General features: G+C 41.3%; 1 protein-coding gene across 1 annotated transcript in view; it reads right to left on the reverse strand.

The window, feature by feature from the left end:
- LOC126482135 (structural maintenance of chromosomes protein 1A-like) overlaps window positions 1–21063 on the reverse strand; it is a 297330-nt gene that overhangs the window by 230983 nt on the left and 45284 nt on the right. The window contains exons 5-6 of the mRNA XM_050106111.1: window positions 18705–18839; window positions 9577–9642 (exon numbers count right to left, since the gene is read on the reverse strand). Of these exons, the coding sequence (XP_049962068.1) occupies window positions 9577–9642; window positions 18705–18839 (201 nt within the window). The remainder of the gene's footprint in view (window positions 1–9576; window positions 9643–18704; window positions 18840–21063) is intronic.

Genomic DNA, 21063 nt, shown 5'->3' on the forward strand with positions numbered 1-21063 from the left:
GGAAGACGGCGTCGCTTTTGAATGCCTCCCCATTTCCACCGGAAGTCATACGAAGACTGAAACCAAGTGGTGCAGTGCCTCCAAGGCTTTATGGACTCCCAAAGATCCATAAGAAAGCGTTCCTCTACGTCCTATCGTGAGCAATATTGGTTCTCCCAACTATGATTGTGCCAAGCACCTGGCGTCACTATTGAGGCCGCTTGTGGGAAAATGTGATCATCATATAAGGAACTCTGCAGATTTCATTGGCAAATTAAAATCTTTGAAACTGAACACCTCTGATCTATTAGTCAGCTTTGATGTAGTGTCGCTATTTACTAAGGTACCTCTCTCTGAATCTTTAGATCTCATTGGAAAAAGTTTTGATAAGGAGATTTTAGCTTTGTTTCACCATGTGATGACCTCCACATACTTTTTATTTAATAATGACTTTTTTGAACAGACTGACGGTGTTGCCATGGGTAGTCCTTTGTCACCCTTGGTGGCCAATTTATTTATGGAGGATTTCGAGGAGAAGGCCCTGGAGTCTGCTAGTTTGAAACCTACAGTTTTTTGGAGGTACGTTGACGACACCTTTGTAGTGTGGCCCCATGGCGAGGACAAATTGCAGGACTTCTTAAACCATCTGAATTCCATCCATGGACAAATTCAGTTTACAATGGAAGTGGAAAACGAGGGATGTCTTCCATTTTTGGATGTCTTGGTTCGGCGTAAAGAAGATGGCACTCTGGGTCATGCAGTATATCGGAAACCGACCCATACGGACTTATATTTACATGCAAATAGCTGTCACCATCCTTCACAGACGAGTAGTGTTCTAAGAACTTTGGTACACCGAGCACACGTCATATCTGATGAAAGTAGTTTGAAAGACGAACTTTTACATTTGAAGAGAGTTTTTGAGGACAACGGGTTTCCTCCACAACAGATACGTAAGGCACTACAAATAAAACCTAAGGTGTCCGTAAAGAATGCAGAAGATGACGAGGAAACATTTAAATCCATGGCTGTCCTGCCGTATGTGGGAAGCCTTTCATCCAAAATAGGACGGATCCTCACTAAACATAAAGTAAAAGTGATTTTTCGTCCACCGGCGAAGACGGCTGCATTCCTGGGTTCCGTTAAAGATGACTTACTACTCCGCAAACCTGGAGTTTACAAGATACCATGTGAATGTGGCCTTTCATATATCGGACAAACGAATCGTACAGTCCAAGAGAGGTGTACGGAACATCGCAGGTACACTCGGCTCTTACAACCCAGTAAATCGGCTGTGGCAGGGCATTGTATTGATTCTGGTCACTCTATGGTATATGAAAATGTCGAAATTCTGACTTCTGTTTCATCTTTCTGGGACTCCGTAGTAAAAGAGGCCATTGAAATCCGCTTGGCGAAGAATTTAATTAATAGAGACAGCGGTTTCACATTAGATAAATCATGGAATCCGGCACTTTCAATATTGAACTTACAAAGACGTCGCTACAGTTCAGCTCCCAGTAATACATCGATCGCCCAGCATGGATCGAATGCGCAGCCACAGACGTAACTCATGCATATGTTACGTCTTTGCCGCCGATCAACATCACTGGCGCCTTGTTCATCTGTGGCCGCTTGCGCAGTGGCGCGGTCCGCGAGTTTAAAAGGATGGAGCGAGCGCTGGAGCGTCAGTCGTACGGCTCTCTCTGAAGATGGCTGAAAGATATACAGCCGAAATATTAGAAGAAGAAGCAGAATTTATGCGGCTGCATTCCCGAAATTTAATGGTGCAGTTTTTGCGCCGCGAAAACCTGAAGATTCACATTTCATAACATTTCACAATCTTCTGCATCCGTAAGACAGACACCTGCTGCCTGTGAGGTTAACAGACTTTAACTGCTTTTTTCATGTTGTCATTCGTTTCAAAGCCCTTGCTGCTGAGAAACTCCTTTAGGTAATGGCTGGCTGGCCTTGGCAGCCACACTGTGATCACGTGTGTGTGATTGTGAGTGCGTATGTGTGTGTGTGTGTGTGTGTGTGTGTGTGTGTGTGTGTGTTGTCGTCTAGTTCTGATAAAGGCCTGTTGGCAGAAAGCTATGTTCGACAAAGCTATGTTCGACAGTCTTCTGCACTTCTTATTTATTTCGTTCCGAAGTGACTTGTATTTCCTTATTCCTGAATTTCCTTAAACATTTTTGTACTTCTTTCTTTCGTCGATCAACTGAATTATTTCTTCTGTTATCCATGGTTTCTTCGGAGTTACCTTTCTTACACCTACAGTTTTCTTTCCAACTTCTGTGACTGCCCTTTTTAGAGATGCCCATTTCTCTTCAACTGAACTGTGCACTGGCCTATTCATTATTGCAGTTTCTATAGCCTCTGAAAACTCCTTAGTACTTCCATATTCTACTTCCTTTCGCTTTGATTCTTCCTGACTAAGTCTCTTAAATGGCAGACTTTTCTTCATCATTACTAAATTATGATATCAGTCTATATCAGCTCCTGGGTAAGCCTTACAACCCAAAACCCCATTTCACAACCTCTTTCTGACCAGGATGTAATCTAAGTGTTGTTGGTGTTGGTTTGCTGTCGATTATGATGAGAAGAACCTTATTACTGTACTGTTCACAGTAACCTACTCTCTGCCCTAACTTCCTATTAATGGTGAATCCTACTCCTGTTACACCATTTCCCGCTGCTGTTGATATTACCCTATACTCATCTGACCAGAAATCCTCATCTTCTTCCCACTTCAGTTCACTGACCCTCACTATATGAAGACTAAGCCTCTGCATTTACCTTTTCAGATTTTCTAGCTTCCCTACCACATTCAAACAAACTTCTGATGTTCCATGCTCCAACTAGTAGAACATCGCCCTTTTCATTCTTTTTCTCGTGGTCAGCTCCCCCTTGGCAGTCCCCTTCCAGAGACGCAAATGGGGGACTAGTCCGGAATCTTTTGGCAATGGAGGGATCATCATGACAGTTTTTTCAATTACAGGCTATATGTCCTGGGGATATGCGTTATGTGTTTTTAATGCAGTGGTTTCGATTGCCTTCTGCATCTTCATGCCATTGATCATTGCTAATTCTTCTGAATTTTTTATAGGCAGTTTCCCTCCTCAAGTGCAAGAGAGTGCTCTGAACCTCTGTCTGCTCTTCCAACCTCTTTGACGAGGCCAATGGCAGAACAGGGTGACTTCTTATGCCAGACGTCATCGGTAGCCATTGCTAGTGGTATTTATTCAAAGTTTCAGCAGTGGCAATGTTTGAACCAGGGACCAAGGACATTTTGATTAATAGTCAAAGATGCTATCCGTAGACCTTGTACCTCAGTCTAAAGTCCACTATTGTTCCTCATATATCTAAATGATCTTCCATCTAATATACAAAACACAGAATTTAGTTTTTTTTTGCAGATGACACTAGTCATCATCATAATCTTGGACAGTTTCCAGCCACTGGCTGGGTCTGTTGGGAACACAAGCCTCTCCATCGTGTTCTGTCTTTCCACCATTCCCCCTTTTCCACCTTCGTCCAGTTCTCTCCTCTTCTCGTCACACATTCCTTCACTCCCTTCACCCATCTATCTCTTGGTCTTCCTCTGGGCCTCTTCCCCTCCAGTTGCAGATCAAACATCCTCTTTGGAATTCTTCCCTCATCCATTCTCTTCATGTGTCCATACCACTGCAGTCTTGATTTTTCTATCCTGTCCTGTACTGGTTGACACTAGTATTGTAATCAACCCAAACACACATACAGCCAAAGAAGAAATGGTAAACAATGTTCTTAAAAGTATCATTGTCTGGTTTTCTGCAATTGGTCTCACCCTTAGTATTAAAGAAAGACATCCCATATTCGGTTTTGTACATCTAGGGGATATAGCGGGTACTACACCAATTATAAGTGTAACACACGCAAGGAAATGAAAAATAGGGTGGAAACTTCAAAATTTTTATGTGTCCTTGTTGATGAGAATTCAAACTGGAAAATGTACGTTTTGTAAATCCTAAAACAACTTACTCCAGCCACATTTACACTTAGAATAATTCCATATCTTGGGGAGAGACAAATCAGTAATTTGAAATCTTTTGCATACTGCCATTCAATAATGATGTATGGAATAATGTTCTGCGGTAACTCAACTTTAAGAAAGAATGTCATCATTTCTCAAAAATGTGCTGTAAGAATAACATGTGCTCACACCCACAGTCATCTTGTAGACATCTATTTAAGGAGTTGGGTATTCTGACTACTGCTTCACAGTATGTTTATTCCCTCATGAATTTTGTTGTAAATAATCCACTGCAGTTCAAAAGCAACACTGAATGATGTACAAAATTACAATACCAGAAGAAAAAATGACATTCATTACTCTACATTAAGGCTGTCTTTAGCACAAAAAGGGGCGCACAATGCTGCTGACAGACAGCAAAGTAAAGTGTGAAAATAAACTGAAATAGCTTGTCTTTGACAACCCCTTCTTATTCCATGGAACAATTTCTATTATAGCAATGTGTAAAAGGTGGTGGGAAAGAATTACTAAATCACAGCTGCATATTTAATAATAATAATAACAATAATAATAATTATAAAACTAATAAATGTTCAGCATGTAACCACATTTACAAATTAATTTTCTATGTGACTGTAATATAATTCATTCCACATCATTACAATTTATCATGCAACTGATCCATGGAACATGAAACTAACTAACTGTTTACTGAAAATCAGTTCAACTTTTGCTATTCTGCAGTTTGTGTCTGGAAATAGATGTGTTCTGGCCCTTTATCTGCACACTTTTATCATCAGTAACAAACATCACAATTTCTTGAGGTGGACTCCAGTGTCATTGGTATATCACTTATGTATGTCAAAAACAAGAGTGAGCTGAAAAACATACCTTGTGGGACACAAAGTTTTTAGTTTTACTCACTTCGTACCAGTTGTTAATTTGTTTTCTGTTCTGAGTTGTGACTCCGTCCATGCTAGAAGAGGCCTTTTAATGCCATAATGTTTTAGTTTCTCAAGGAAAATTTTATGAACTACACACTCGTGAGCCTTTGAAAAGTCACAGAAACTAACAACAGGGTAATTTCTCTCATTTATTTCCACCAGAACTATGTTTGTGAGATCTTTCTCTATAAAGTTAGTCCTTCAACATTTGGATAAAGCTGTGATCATAGATGCTGAGCACCCTTGCTATCTGTTTCCTGTGTAACCTAACCTTTCGGAAAATGTAAAATGATTCTTAGTTTTGTATGAATATTTTGAAGACATCATTAAACTTCTTAACTGCTGTGTGCCCTTTCTATACGTCTTCAAATTGTTTCATCAGTAAATACTCTAAATAATGTGATTGTACAAGCATTTTAAGTTTCTTTGAAATTGTTCTTTACCTACTTGAGCTACATCTGATTAATTAGGAAACTTTATAGCTACCATCTGACAATCGTGACACAGAAGAAGCACTGGGTCACAGACAGTCACAATGACAAAGACTGCAAAAATATTCAGGCTTTCAGACTAAGTCCTTCTGCCAAAGTGGAAGACACCTACATTCACACAAGCATAACAAAACAATTGGCCATTGTCTCTGGATCCAACCCGTAGAGATAGTGGGCACTTGTGTGTGAGTTGCACTTGTGTGAATGTGTGTTTGTGCGGGTATTGTATTTCGGAAGAAGGACTGTATGGAAGCTTAAAAACACTGGTGGGAAAAATAACCCAACACCAAGAAGCTTATTAATTTCATGATAAATAATTCTCAAAATTGATCATGTATTGTCCTTGGAACTTATATGACATCAATGAATGTTGGTAGGCATGCTTCTACATCTGAAAGATGATGACTAATCAAATTTCATGGCAGTCACAAAAGAGCGGTGCTATTAGTGCCTCTGTGAGAATGCAAAATCAGGTTTGCTTCAGGTACATGCTGTTATGGTCGTGAGCATTAGTTACCTTTAAGGCTAGACAAGGTGAGGTACCTTTGAGACTGTATATGGTGAGCTGATGTTAGTCAAGAATGATTTTAAGGTGACAAAGACACCATTATCAGCATCCCTCTGAGGTTGAACAAGGTTGTGCAATAGGGCTACGAGAGGCTGGATACTCCCCCTCCTGTGATAATGGAGAAAGACTTGGCAGGAACGTAGCCACTGTACATGACTGCTGGCAGCAGTAGTCATGGGAATGTACACTTGCAGCAAGACCGGACTCCGGATGACCACGTAGCACTACCGAAAGGAAGATCATCATGTTCAGCAGCATCAGCAACAGCAATATGAGCGACAGTTGGCATTACAGTGACACAATGAACTGTTACAAATCGGCTATTTCAAGGACAGCTCTGAGCCACTGACCTCAAACCAACACCATCTGCAACTTCTGTGGCGCCACGCGTGGGCACGTTGGAGGGCAGGACTGTTGTGTTTTTTTATGAAAGCTGGTTCTGCCTTTGTGGCAGTGACACCCATGTGTTGGACAGGGGGAAACCATTGAGCACCTGCAACCAACCTTGTGTGCTAGACACACTGGACCTACATCTGCAATTATGGTCTGGAGTGTGATTTCGTATAACAGGAGGTGCACTCTTATGGTTCTCCCATGCATACTTCAAATCTCTATGTCACTCTTGTGACTGCGACCTGTTGTGCTGCCATTCATGAACAGCATTCAAGGGAGTGTTTTCCAAAAGGATAACACTAACCCACACACCTCTGTTGTAACCCATGCTCTACCGTGTGTTGACATATTGCCATGGCCTTTTCAATCACCAGATCTGTTTCCAATCGAGCACCTGTGGGACATCATCAGACATTAACTGCCTCTGTATTGACCGACATAGTGCAACAGGCACGTAACTCCACCTACAACTGATGTCCAGCCGGCACAATTACACATTTGCATGCTTGCATTCAACATTCTGGCAGTTAGACAGGCTATTAATGTACCAGCATTTCATATTTGCAGTGGCTTATCTCGCACTTACATTAACCTGTGATATAGCAATGTTAATCACTTAAATATGTTACCTACACTCTACATTATTTTTTTTGATGTTGCAATTTTTTTTTCATCAGTATATTTTAGGAGTCCATTGTACCTGTCTGCAGCTCAATCCCTCCTCTTACAATATATCCTTTCCATATTGTTATTATTCCATCGTGGACTATCCATTGTTTGATTTGACAAACTTGGTCAGACAACCATTTGTTATGGGCTCACATCCATTTCATGAAAAACATTTGTATTTACAAATACATTAATAATCACTGCATGATCTTTACCAAATCTTTCGCCAGAGCCTCAATGACATGTGGCACCATTAAGCCCTGCATTCGGTTTCAAAATATTATTTAGTTGGTGTTCATTTCCAAAGTTCTATATTGTTTCTGAAATTTGAACTCCTATGACTACTCTTAGCTACTGTCAGCTTTAACATTCCATGTTTTTCTCTGTACTGTAAGACTATTGCTGAATTCTCTGTAATGCCTGAAAATTTTTGTCCACAGTGCTTTCCACAATCACAGAGTAACACACACAACCACAGCGACATCAATGATAAGTCACTTCTCCATCCAGGTTTTCACAACATGCCATCCATCATTTATTACTTCTTTATTGTAGATCCCATATTTTGCACTGAGAAACTGTTTGACATAATTTGTTCAATGAAAAAGTAAGATTATACTTTGCACATTTTATTTAACAGAAAACAATAGCTTTGAATTATACTGTACAAGAGGAAAATGCATATGACTTAAGGCCATGAGGAAAAAGCAAAATGCCTCCAATAAGCTTCTTCCTAGTGAGCTACTGCTGCTAATAATGTGGGAGCATCGTCAATGATTTATAACACACACTGTGTTCATATTTGGTTGTCACTCCTGAACCAATTTTATATTACCAGATTCTTCTGCACCTCTTGGCAGAGCAATTTCATATATAAGTCTGAAAAGCAAGTGAGCTACACTCCTGGAAATTGAAATAAGAACACCGTGAATTCATTGTCCCAGGAAGGGGAAACTTTATTGACACATTCCTGGGGTCAGATACATCACATGATCACACTGACAGAACCACAGGCACATAGACACAGGCAACAGAGCATGCACAATGTCGGCACTAGTACAGTGTATATCCACCTTTCGCAGCAATGCAGGCTGCTATTCTCCCATGGAGACGATCGTAGAGATGCTGGATGTAGTCCTGTGGAACGGTTTGCCATGCCATTTCCACCTGGCGCCTCAGTTGGACCAGCGTTCGTGCTGGACGTGCAGACCGCGTGAGACGACGCTTCATCCAGTCCCAAACATGCTCAATGGGGGACAGATCCGGAGATCTTGCTGGCCATGGTAGTTGACTTACACCTTCTAGAGCACGTTGGGTGGCACGGGATACATGCGGACGTGCACTGTCCTGTTGGAACAGCAAGTTCCCTTGCCGGTCTAGGAATGGTAGAACGATGGGTTCGATGACGGTTTGGATGTACCGTGCACTATTCAGTGTCCCCTCGACGATCACCAGTGGTGTACGGCCAGTGTAGGAGATCGCTCCCCACACCATGATGCCGGGTGTTGGCCCTGTGTGCCTCGGTCGTATGCAGTCCTGATTGTGGCGCTCACCTGCACGGCGCCAAACACGCATACGACCATCATTGGCACCAAGGCAGAAGCGACTCTCATCGCTGAAGACGATACGTCTCCATTCGTCCCTCCATTCATGCCTGTCGCAACACCACTGGAGGCGGGCTGCACGATGTTGGGGCGTGAGCGGAAGACGGCCTAACGGTGTGCGGGACTGTAGCCCAGCTTCATGGAGACGGTTGCGAATGGTCCTCGCCGATACCCCAGGAGCAACAGTGTCCCTAATTTGCTGGGAAGTGGCGGTGCGGTCCCCTACGGCACTGCGTAGGATCCTACGGTCTTGGCGTGCATCCGTGCGTCGCTGCGGTCCGGTCCCAGGTCGACGGGCACGTGCACCTTCCGCCGACCACTGGCGACAACATCGATGTACTGTGGAGACCTCACGCCCCACGTGTTGAGCAATTCGGCGGTACGTCCACCCGGCCTCCCGCATGCCCACTATACGCCCTCGCTCAAAGTCCGTCAACTGCACATACGGTTCACGTCCACGCTGTCGCGGCATGCTACCAGTGTTAAAGACTGCGATGGAGCTCCGTATGCCACGGCAAACTGGCTGACACTGACGGCGGCGGTGCACAAATGCTGCGCAGCTAGCGCCATTCGACGGCCAACACCGCGGTTCCTGGTGTGTCCGCTGTGCCGTGCGTGTGATCATTGCTTGTACAGCCCTCTCGCAGTGTCCGGAGCAAGTATGGTGGGTCTGACACACCGGTGTCAATGTGTTCTTTTTTCCATTTCCAGGAGTGTATGTTTTGTTCCACCAATATTTCTTTGTTAAAAGAAAATTTTGGGATTATTAAGCTATCATCAGATATTTTTGCTTGAAAGTGCCTACAAGCCGAAAAGTGGTTTGCAATAGAGAAATTTTAGTGCAACTACTGTAATTTGTTTGCTTTTCAACCTCAAAAATTTTGATTTTCTACACAATCACACAGCCAGTACTCACCTCTGATGTCTGAATATTGCTCTTAATCTGAGCAGTTCTCTGTTCGGTGTAAGTCATCTCATTTTCCTGAAAAGAAACATAACTAATGACATATTTGTCCACAGCAAAAAGGAAGACTTCTAAGTTATACGGCATTCATTCATGTGATCAATAAGGAATGAGTCAAAGAATACATTAATACAAGAAACTCAATCTGTCTGCTGTGTTGACAACAAACTACTATTACAATGCTTAATGTCATTTGTGCTGATACCATTTAAATTAAATCAGCAAATTACTACTTTTAAAAAAGCTACTGCCTCCTCCGTTTTACTTTACAGCTGTTGTTTATCTGCTTCATATTTACTTGTTTATAATGGTATTTTTCAAAGAAAACATTTTTTTTGCATCCGTAAATACTGACTCCCTATTTACAGCACATACTGTCATACAGCTTTATGACAAATAGTTCTACTTGTAGTATAGTTAACAAAACCTTTCAGTCCCTGAATCTAAATAATCGGATAATTTGTGGAAAGGGTATGCTTTTAATTTTCTTTTTGAATTGGCATAAATTCCCAATTTTTTGTTTTATGTTTGACAGGAGTTTAAAGAGTACTGAAGTCCGTTATGAACCCTGGACAACGAGGAAATCTACATAAAAATTATTTGTGTGTTGTATATTGTGACTGCATATTATCACAGTTCAGTTGACACTGATTTTTATCATGAGCAACCACTAAGGAGTAAATGTATTGGGAAGTGGGTGTAAGAATTTCAAGGTTTCTTGTTTGAAATTGTGTAATATGAGTTTTTGTGAGATTGAGACAAACTGTTAGTTGTAAACCACTTGTAGACCTGTTCAGCTATCAGTTGAACTATGTCTGTCAGGACTTACTCTAGACTCTTGATTAGTATGTTTCTGTCACATTAAGAGTTTTTGAATTGTCCCTTAAAGTAACTGGCAGATCATTTATGTATGTTATAAACAAGACATCACATAGCACCAATTTGTATGGCGCTCCTCATGTTATGTTTCCCCATTCTGATGTTACTTTCATGCCAGAGAAACAATCTGTGAATGAGACAGTAAATTATGCAGACATGAAATCCACGCAAGAGGGATGCTATTAAAGCCTTAATACTTTTAATTTGCTGTATAGAATTTTGTAATCCACAAAATCAAAGGTTTTGGCAAGATCACAGAACATACCAACAGGATAATATTTCTTGTTTAGCTCTGTTAGCGCTTCACTTGTGAGATCTTGTATTGCTTTCAGTTCTGTGTGAAGAAACTTTTACAAAAGCCAAATTGAGGAGCAGTAACAAGTGCTGCTCAGTTAAATGAGTTTGTATTCTATCACAGGCCACTTTCTCGAACACTGTTGAAAAGACTGAAAGAAAGAAGTGATATATGTTTGCAATTGCAGGTGATTTGCCTACCGTATTTACTCGAATCTAAGCCACACTTTTTACCCAGTTTTTGTAATCCAAAAAACCGCCTGCGGCTTAGAATCGAGTGCAAAGTAAGCGGAAGTTCTGAAAAATGTTGGTAGGTGCCGCCACAACTAACTTCTGCCGTCGAATATATGTACCGCTGCACAGGCATGCTTTGCAAGCACAAAGATTAATACTGGTGCCAAATTCTCTGTGTCAGTAAATAAATTAAAAGAAAAGGTGGAAGAATGTAAATTCTTTCGTGATTGCTGGTATCTCATTTAAATCCTGTCTGCCTAATAAACTACAAAACTAGAGTGAGACAACAGCAAACGCTGAAGAATATAAATATCATGTCATGTTTATATTTGTATTAGTCTTATGCTGAATAGTGATACAGTCAGAAATGAAGCACAGCAACTGACTAGATTTTTAAATCTAAGATGACAAATTTCTGTGCAGAATGTAATGTACTGAAGAGGCATCTGCAAAGATTTTCTAACGGAGAAAAATTTTCGCTAAACTCTTGTTCAGAATATCTTCTATCATACGCAGTTTATTTGGTTCTTGTTGATGATTATCAAAGAAAGCAGCAGTGTAAGTAACAACAAATAGCAGTCTCTTGCCATTGTTTCACTTATGAGACAATTCCTCTCTCTCTCTCTCTCTCTCTCTCTCTCTCTCTCTCTCTCTCTCTCCCTCTCCCTTTGCACAAAAGCAAGCCATGCCGCGAGCGGCGACAGGTCGTAAACACTCATTATCAGAATGCGACAAACAATGCATGACCCAGTACAATAATGCAGTTTCAGCTTAGAGTGACGTAAGCACCTATAACAAGAAGAACGACACTTATCAGATCAAAGCAAAATAAGCAATCGAATCACACCAGACGAAGCACGTGAAAAAGGAAGGGTACCCATACAAATACGGATGGAGCACCTGACACATAGCAATGGCTACTTGGTAAACCTTAACAGTTAAGCTTACGACTCGAACCAAACTACTGTACCTGTATCTTCATCCATTTGACCTAAATTGTGTCTCATGTTACAATGGACCAACTTTGTTTCGATTTGGAGGTGCGGTCTAAAACTTTTCTCTCCCCTTGAATTTCGAGTCTCAAATTTCAGGTGCGGCTTAGATTTGGGAAATTTTTTTTTCCTTGCTTTCGAGTCTTATTTTTCAGTTTCAGCTTAGATTCGAGTGCAGCTTAGATTCGAGTAAATACGGTATATCCAAATTTGTAGATGGGAATTACTACACAACACTTAAGTCCATAAGTCTGTCAGAATATATGCTCCGAGTCACTGACTGATCACAAAGATAGCCTGAGAACAATCTTAGCAAGTCAGCAAAAGAGTTTAATATTCTACTAGAAACAGCATCATAGCCAACAGAATCGTTACCGATGAATTCTGTAATCTTCTTACAGTTTGTATTTTTTATTTTCTCCGAGGTAACAAAAGTGATGGGATGCCTCCAAATATCGTGTTGTACCTCCTTTTGCCCAGTGTAGTGCAGCAGTTCGACATGGCATGTACTCAACAAGTTGTTGGAAGTCCTCTCCAGAAATATTGAGCCGCATTGCCTTGACAGCCACCAATAATTGCAAAAGTGTTGCAGGTGCAGGATTTTGTACACGAACTGACCTCTCGATTATGTCCCATAAATATTTGATGGGATTTACATCAGGCAATCTGGATGGCCATACCATTCGCACAAACTGCCCAGAATATTCTCCAAACCAATCAAGAACAACTGTGGCCCAGTGACATGGCGCGCTGTCATCCACATAAATTCCATTATTGTTTGGGATCATGAAATCCATGAATGGCTGCAAATGGTCTCCAAGTAGCTGATATAACCACTTCCAGTCAATGATTGATTCAGTTGGACCAGAGGACCCAATCCATTACACACAACCCACACCGTTATCAGACCACCACCAGCTTGCACAGCGCCTTGTTGACAACATGTGTCCATGGCTTGGTCAGGTCTGCGCCTTACTCAAACCCTACCACCAGCTCTTACCACATGAAATTGGGACTCATCTGACCAGGCCACAGTTTTCCAATCATCTAGGGTCCCAGCGAGGTGGTGATGAGCCCAGAAGCACTGCAGGCAATGCTGTGCTGTCAGCAAAGGCACTTGTATGGATCGTTTGCTGCCACAGTCTGTAACACCAAATTTTGCCACGCTGTCCTAATGGATACATCCATTGTACATCCCAAATTGATTTCTGTGGTTATTTTATGCAGTGTTACTTGTCTGTTAGTACTGACAACTCTACGCAAACACTGCTGCTCCCAGTCGTGAAGTGAAGGCCGTTGGCCACTGTGTTGCCCATGGTGAGAGGTAATGCCTGAAATTTGTGTTCTCAGAACACTCTTGACACGGTGGATCTTGGAATATTGAATTCCCTGACAATTTGCGAAACTGAATGTTCCATGCATGTAGCTCCAACTGCCATTGTGCATTAAAAATAAGTTAATTCCCGTCATGCTGCCATAATCATGCCAGAATCTTTTCACATGAATCACCTGAATACAAATAACATCTCTGCCAATCAAATGCTCTCTTATTTCTTGTGTATGGGATACTACTGTCACCTGTATATTAGCATATTGCTACCCCACAACCTGAGTCAGCTCAGTGTAATGTCTTCCTCACACACATTCACACAAGCAAGCACACCTCATGCACACTTGGCCTCCAATCTGGTCAGAGCTGCCAGTGGTAGCAGCCAAGTCAGCGTGAGGTGTGCATACTTGTGTGAAGGTGTATATGTTTTCTTTGCTGAGGAAGGCTTTGGCCAATAGTTTTATTTGTAACAGTCTTTCCATTGTGCCTGTCTGCAATTCAATGGGTCATCTTTATGGTAAGAAGCAATCTATCAAATTCCTTATATTGTTGTTATTCCAACCTGGAGCTGTCAGAGTAATGTCTGTTGGCAATGCTTTGCAGTCTCACAACAAGTAAGTCTAATGCATCTATATTTGTTTGTTCATTACTCTATGTGGTGTTTGCAGGCTCCGTAAGGAAGTAATCATAGAATTTGGTGGCCAGTGATTTGATAGTGTCACCTTTTATGCCACAGTTATTTTATGGGGACTCAGTTTCATCTGGATAAATAGTTTTGTTTGTTTCTTATTTAATAATGTTCTATATAGTTTTCACCTTAGTGTTCTATATAGTTTTCACCTTAAGAGTGTTTCGCTTTTGAGTGCAATACATGAGTTTTGCTTTTTTAATGATAAAGATGGAGGATGTTGACAATACTGGTGGTAATGGAATCTTTACTACTGTTTGTTCTCTGTATTATGTAGGGCTCTCTTCCTGGCACAAAGTGCTTTAATCCCAGGAGTTATCCAACCCATATCCTTGCTTCTGTGCAATCTGGACCTTATTTGTCTTGGTGGAAAACAAGATTCAAAGTTGTGTATGAATATGGTTAAGAAAAAGAGTTAAATTTTTCCATCAACACATTCTGCATTATTAATTTCTCCCTAATGTTCTTCCAGTAATTTTTCTCTAAACACTGTGATCGAGTCATTGTTTATGATACTTCAACACAACACTTTTCTTCTATGATCTGTACCTAGCTGGTCAGTAAATTTTATTGTTAAAATTTGACCATCATGTAAAGATAAACCACTGACTATTTGTTTTACAGATAAATCATATCAAGTGTTGGTTCTAAGGGAAAAAATTACCAACAGCTGTTTCTCTATGTTTTTTAATACTCACAGGAATTTTACTAAGGAAAAACCCCAAACCTGGACATTAACAATATCACATGCCCTCTGTCAGTACAATCTGACAGAAATTCTATGTGAAAGTCTCCATTAACAATGCTTTTCCAGTTAAGTCTGCATAAATTTATTAAAACTGCTTCTAGCTGCTGTCAGCAGCTTAAAATACACTCCTGGAAATGGAAAAAAGAACACATTGACACCGGTGTGTCAGACCCACCATACTTGCTCCGGACACTGCGAGAGGGCTGTACAAGCAATGATCACACGCACGGCACAGCGGACACACCAGGAACCGCGGTGTTGGCCGTCGAATGGCGCTAGCTGTGCAGCATTTGTGCACCGCCGCCGTCTGTGTCAGCCAGTTTGCCGTGGCATACAGAGATCCATCGCAGTCTTTAACACTGGTAGCATGCCGCGACAGCGTGGACGTGAACCGTATGTGCAGTTGACGGACTTTGAGCGAGGGCGTATAGTGGGCATGCGGGAGGCCGGGTGGACGTACCGCCGAATTGCTCAACACGTGGGGCGTGAGGTCTCCACAGTACATCGATGTTGTCGCCAGTGGTCGGCGGAAGGTGCACGTGCCCGTCGACCTCGGACCGGACCGCAACGACGCACGGATGCACGCCAAGACCGTAGGATCCTACGCAGTGCCTTAGGGGACCGCACCGCCACTTCCCAGCAAATTAGGGACACTGTTGCTCCTGGGGTATCGGCGAGGACCATTCGCAACCGTCTCCATGAAGCTGGGCTACGGTCCCGCACACCGTTAGGCCGTCTTCCGCTCACGCCCCAACATCGTGCAGCCCGCCTCCAGTGGTGTCGCGACAGGCGTGAATGGAGGGACGAATGGAGACGTGTCGTCTTCAGCGATGAGAGTCGCTTCTGCCTTGGTGCCAATGATGGTCGTATGCGTGTTTGGCGCCGTGCAGGTGAGCGCCACAATCAGGACTGCATACGACCGAGGCACACAGGGCCAACACCCGGCATCATGGTGTGGGGAGCGATCTCCTACACTGGCCGTACACCACTGGTGATCGTCGAGGGGACACTGAATAGTGCACGGTACATCCAAACCGTCATCGAACCCATCGTTCTACCATTCCTAGACCGGCAAGGGAACTTGCTGTTCCAACAGGACAATGCACGTCCGCATGTATCCCGTGCCACCCAACGTGCTCTAGAAGGTGTAAGTCAACTACCCTGCCAGCAAGATCTCCAGATCTGTCCCCCATTGAGCATGTTTGGGACTGGATGAAGCGTCGTCTCACGCGGTCTGCACATCCAGCACGAACGCTGGTCCAACTGAGGTGCCAGGTGGAAATGGCGTGGCAAGCCGTTCCACAGGACTACATCCAGCATCTCTACGATCGTCTCCATGGGAGAATAGCAGCCTGCATTGCTGCGAAAGGTGGATATACACTGTACTAGTGCCGACATTGTGCATGCTCTGTTGCCTGCGTCTATGTGCCTGTGGTTCTGTCAGTGTGATCATGTGATGTATCTGACCCCAGGAATGTGTCAATAAAGTTTCCCCTTCCTGGGACAATGAATTCACGGTGTTCTTATTTCAATTTCCAGGAGTGTACTTCATTTTGGTGGTCTGCAAATAATCAGCACTACAAGCTTGTGTGTTTAATGATCCACTATTGGTGCCACAGCGTTCTAAGAGTTGTTTATCACAATATTCACTGACCTGTTGCTCTATGTTTTTAATACACACAGGAATTTTATTAAGGAAAAAGCCCAAACCTGGACATCTTGCCCAGAACCCCAGTCAGAGGAGACTCACCAGACAGAATGATAAGACACACTACTCCTTTTCCTAAACCTCACCAGCCCTTTTCTTTCAACCCTCTTCCTCCCCCTTAAACTCTTCTGCCAGCATAAGGAGGCACTGGCTCCAAAAGCATTTGTTCTCCTGCTGCCACTTGGTGAGTAGATTTTTTCTATCTATCAAGTTACACTATATGTATACATTTATATCACATAATTCACAACAGAATTGCTTTCAAAAAGAAACCAGGAATGGTAAGGATGTTTTGAGTGGTTTAACAATTAATTAATGAGAAGCAAAAGTAAACACAATTAATATTTGTTGTATAATTAAAAAGGAAGGATTCTACTTATGATACATGATATTTGATGTAGATGACTTAGAAAATAGAAACACACTTACTCATTTATATGGGCTGGCATGTGAGGGGGTGCAAAACTCAGATGAATTAAGTTCAAGAATTTTCTCATTAGCATTAGAGCTGTGAAAATTTTTGTACTCTCATCATTTATAAATGAGCACGGATTAGTACAACTAATTTTGTTATAACTTTAATATTTAAAACTATTATTTATATGTAGATAATATTCTATATGTGTCCGTATGTTGGTTTTCAAACACTGGAAAATCTGAGAAGGAATAACATGAATCTGAAAAGGACAGATTGCTACTCACCACATTGAGGAGGCATTGAGTGGGAGACCAACTCAATGAAAAACACTAGTACATATTATTCAGCTACCAGACTAAGTCCTTCAATTGGATGGATAAAAAAATCTACTCACCAAGCAGCGGCAGAACACATACACAAACAACGATTGTAATTGGGCAAGCTTTCGGAGCCAGTGGCTCTTTCTTCAGCCAGAGGAGTTGAAGGGGAAGGAAAAGGGGTGAATGAAACGGATTGGTAAAGTTTAGAAAAAGGGGTACAGTTTGGAAAAGTTGCCCAGAACCCCGGCCACAGGACACTTACCGGACAGGATGAGAAGGAAAGACACTCTACCCCTTTCCCTAAACCTCACCAGCCTTTTCTGTCAAGCCTTTTCCTCCCCCTTAACCTCTTCTGCCAGCAGAAGGAGGCACAAAACACACACACACACACACACACACACACACACACACACACACACACACACACACATTCACATATGCATAGCTCACACCCACATGACGACTGCATCTACAGGCACTACAGCCTTAGCTATGAGTGTGTGAGTTACACTTGTGTGTATTTTATACTCTACATCTGATGAAGGACTTAGTCCAATAGCTAAATAATATCCAGAAACCTTTTTTCAATGTGCATGTCTGCCACTCAATGCCTCCTGTATACAATGAGTAGCAATGCGTCCTTTTAATATTGCAAATATTTGTTTTGTAGTTTTATTATTGCTCTGAGGTACTCTTAGGACAACTTCTAGTGGATGAAGTTCAACACCAGAATCCCCTGTCACAGCAGAAGCTACAAGGGGCTACCAATGCCATATGGAGCGCCAAGGAGAACTCAAAGAGTGGTGCACTTCAAAGTAAAACCAGGGATGATAAAGATATCAATGTTAAGAAAGAAAAAAGAATACATGTAAAACTACTCGTTCCTATGAGTTTAGCTACTTCTCATACCAGATGTTTGTACCCACAAACATGTAACAAAAGTTCATCACAATTTGGAAACAGAAGCATTTTATTCAGTAAAAGTCAGAAGATAAAAAGACACTACCAATCATTATTAATATTTACTATTGAAAAGGTTTTACTATTGAAAAGGTTACTATTTTACTATTGAAAGATTTACAAAGTGATGCTGCAACAATTGGAGAAATAAAAAAGGAAGGAGAACAAGTTCAACTTGATGGATAATACATGGTAGTCAGTTACAAAAATTTGGAAAAGACAAGAGACATTTTAAAAGGCAATACTCTATCATTTAGTTTTGACTGCTATGCTCAAAAACACCTTTCACTGTAATAACAGCAGGTGCAATGAATCAAGTATGTCAACGAAATAAAATCCAAAAAATTATAAAAATCAGTTATGCAGTATTGTTTCTTCAATGGCAACAAGCACATTTAGCACCATGTTTACTGATCAACTGTAATACTAATTCAACAATGAAAGAAAAAGGAACAGAAACTGCATGTAAAATATATTAAACAGATTATATGTACTTGTTCATAACTTACAATGTTCTTCAGCAATGCTTTATATTTACTCATCTCCGATTCTAGTTCAAATATATCTGTTTCAACAGCAGACTTTTGTTGTATTCTTTTATTAATGGTTAAGTTGATGTCCTTCACTTCCTTTTCCAGCTGTTTCTAAAGGAAAATAAATAGAGACAACTAATTAGTCACCAGGTACAGTTTATTTCTTGATACATGATTTATTAGATCTAATAGTTCTTACACAATAAAAACTGGCAAAAGAGTGTAGAAACAAGGAATATTGTTGACTATTTTATAATGACTGACTCCCGGCTTCGATCTCCTCATGTGTCTTGTGGCAACATGGCACGATGAGCATCCATGTGTTGCATATCAGATATTTTCCAAACTCTGATTTCTTGAACAGACTTCTGTGCAGAGTTTGAAGGGACAATTCCTCTCTATTTACTGGAGGTTTTCTGTTGTTTTCAGCTGTTATTTTGTTGTAATAGTGGAAGTAGAAGTTCAAGACATGCTTTTGCCTTTCACAACTATTAGGTTTTTAAGCATAGAATGAAGTATAAATTGCTAACATAACAAGTTCAATTTATTTATCTTTGAATTTTTGTGTTCATTATCGATAAATTTGCTTATTAACTCGTATGGACTCTTTTACCTATTTTTGTAATTCATTAACTCATGTTCAATCATATTTTGATAAAGAAGTATTCTTAAAACTAATCCAGCTATCAACTTATTTGTCTTGTCAGTTTTAACTTATTTGTCTTGTCAGTTTTATACAGCAAACTCTTTTCGGATTATTTTTATCTGTCTTGTTTAAGTCAATAGTATTTTGAGGGTTTACTCCTTCCCTTTCTCTTTGGTTGAGGGGCTACATGTATATGTCCTAATATACCGGGCGATCAAAAAGTCAGTATAAATTTGAAAACTTAATAAACCACCCAATAACGTCGATAGAGAGGTAAAAATTGACACACATGCTTGGAATGACATGGGGTTTTATTAGACCCACCCCTTATTGCTAGACGAATGAAAGATCTCTTGCACGCGTCATTTGGTGATGATCATGTGCTCAGCCGCCACTTTCGTCATGCTTGGCCTCCCAGGACCCCAGACCTCAGTCTGTGCAATTACTGGCTTTGGGGTTACCTGAAGTCGCAAGTGTATCGTGGTCGACTGACATCTCTAGGGATGCTGAAAGACAACATCCAACGCCAATGCCTCACCATAACTCCGGACATGCTTTACAGTGCTGTTCACAACATTATTCCTCAACTACAGATATTGTTGAGGAATGATGGTGGACATATTGAGCATTTCCTGTAAAGAACATCGTCTTTGCTTTGTCTTACTTTGCTATGCTAATTATTGCTATCCTGATGAGATGAAGCGCCATCTGTCGGACATTTTTTGAACTTTTGTATTTTTTTGGTTCTAATAAAACCCCATGTCATTCCAAGCATGTGTGTCAATTTTTACCTCTCTATCTACATTATTCCATGATTTATTCAGTTTTCAAATTTATACTGGCTTTTTGATCACCTGGTGTATGTACAGTACCTCTGAACTTCAAAGGTCATACTGACTTCTTACTTTCTTCTGGTTTCCCAAGATAAAGACAGGTAAATGGGGAGAGATAATACTCCATTCCAGGTTGTACAAAGCACCCTTAAAATTATACGCCAACCCAACTTTGATGTTTAATAAATGATCACTCCAAAGTATAAATATCCCTTTGTAAAACTATTCATTATCATTCATCAAAAAAAAAGTAAACCATAGCAAGTTGACCATAGCATTCTTATCAGCATGCTCTCTGTAGAGATTTTGGGCTAAACACAACAGCACCATCTATCTTGCCAACTGACCTCCTTTACTTAACTGCTTTTAACTTGAGGAGCTACTGAGCACTTACAGCCAGCAACCTTTGTTGCTTCTCGCACTATATGTCTTACTTAATAGTCTATAAAAACAAAGATGAGGTGACTTACCGAACAAAAGCGCTGGCAGGTCGATAGATACACAAACAAACACAAACACACACACAAAATTCAAGCTTTCGCAACAAACTGTTGCCTCATCAGGAAAGAGGGAAGGAGAGGGGAAGACGAAAGGAAGTGGGTTTTAAGGGAGAGGGTAAGGAGTCATTCCAATCCCGGGAGCGGAAAGACTTACCTTAGGGGGAAAAAAGGACAGGTATACACTCGCACACACGCACATATCCATCCACACATACAGACACAAGCAGACATATTTAAAGACAAAGAGTTTGGGCAGAGATGTCAGTCGAGGCAGATGTGTAGAGGCAAAGAAGTTGTTGAAAGACAGGTGAGGTATGAGTGGCGGCAACTTGAAATTAGCGGAGATTGAGGCCTGG

Source organism: Schistocerca serialis, chromosome 5 (genome assembly GCF_023864345.2).
Source record: "Schistocerca serialis cubense isolate TAMUIC-IGC-003099 chromosome 5, iqSchSeri2.2, whole genome shotgun sequence".
NCBI classification, from domain to species: domain Eukaryota; kingdom Metazoa; phylum Arthropoda; class Insecta; order Orthoptera; family Acrididae; genus Schistocerca; species Schistocerca serialis.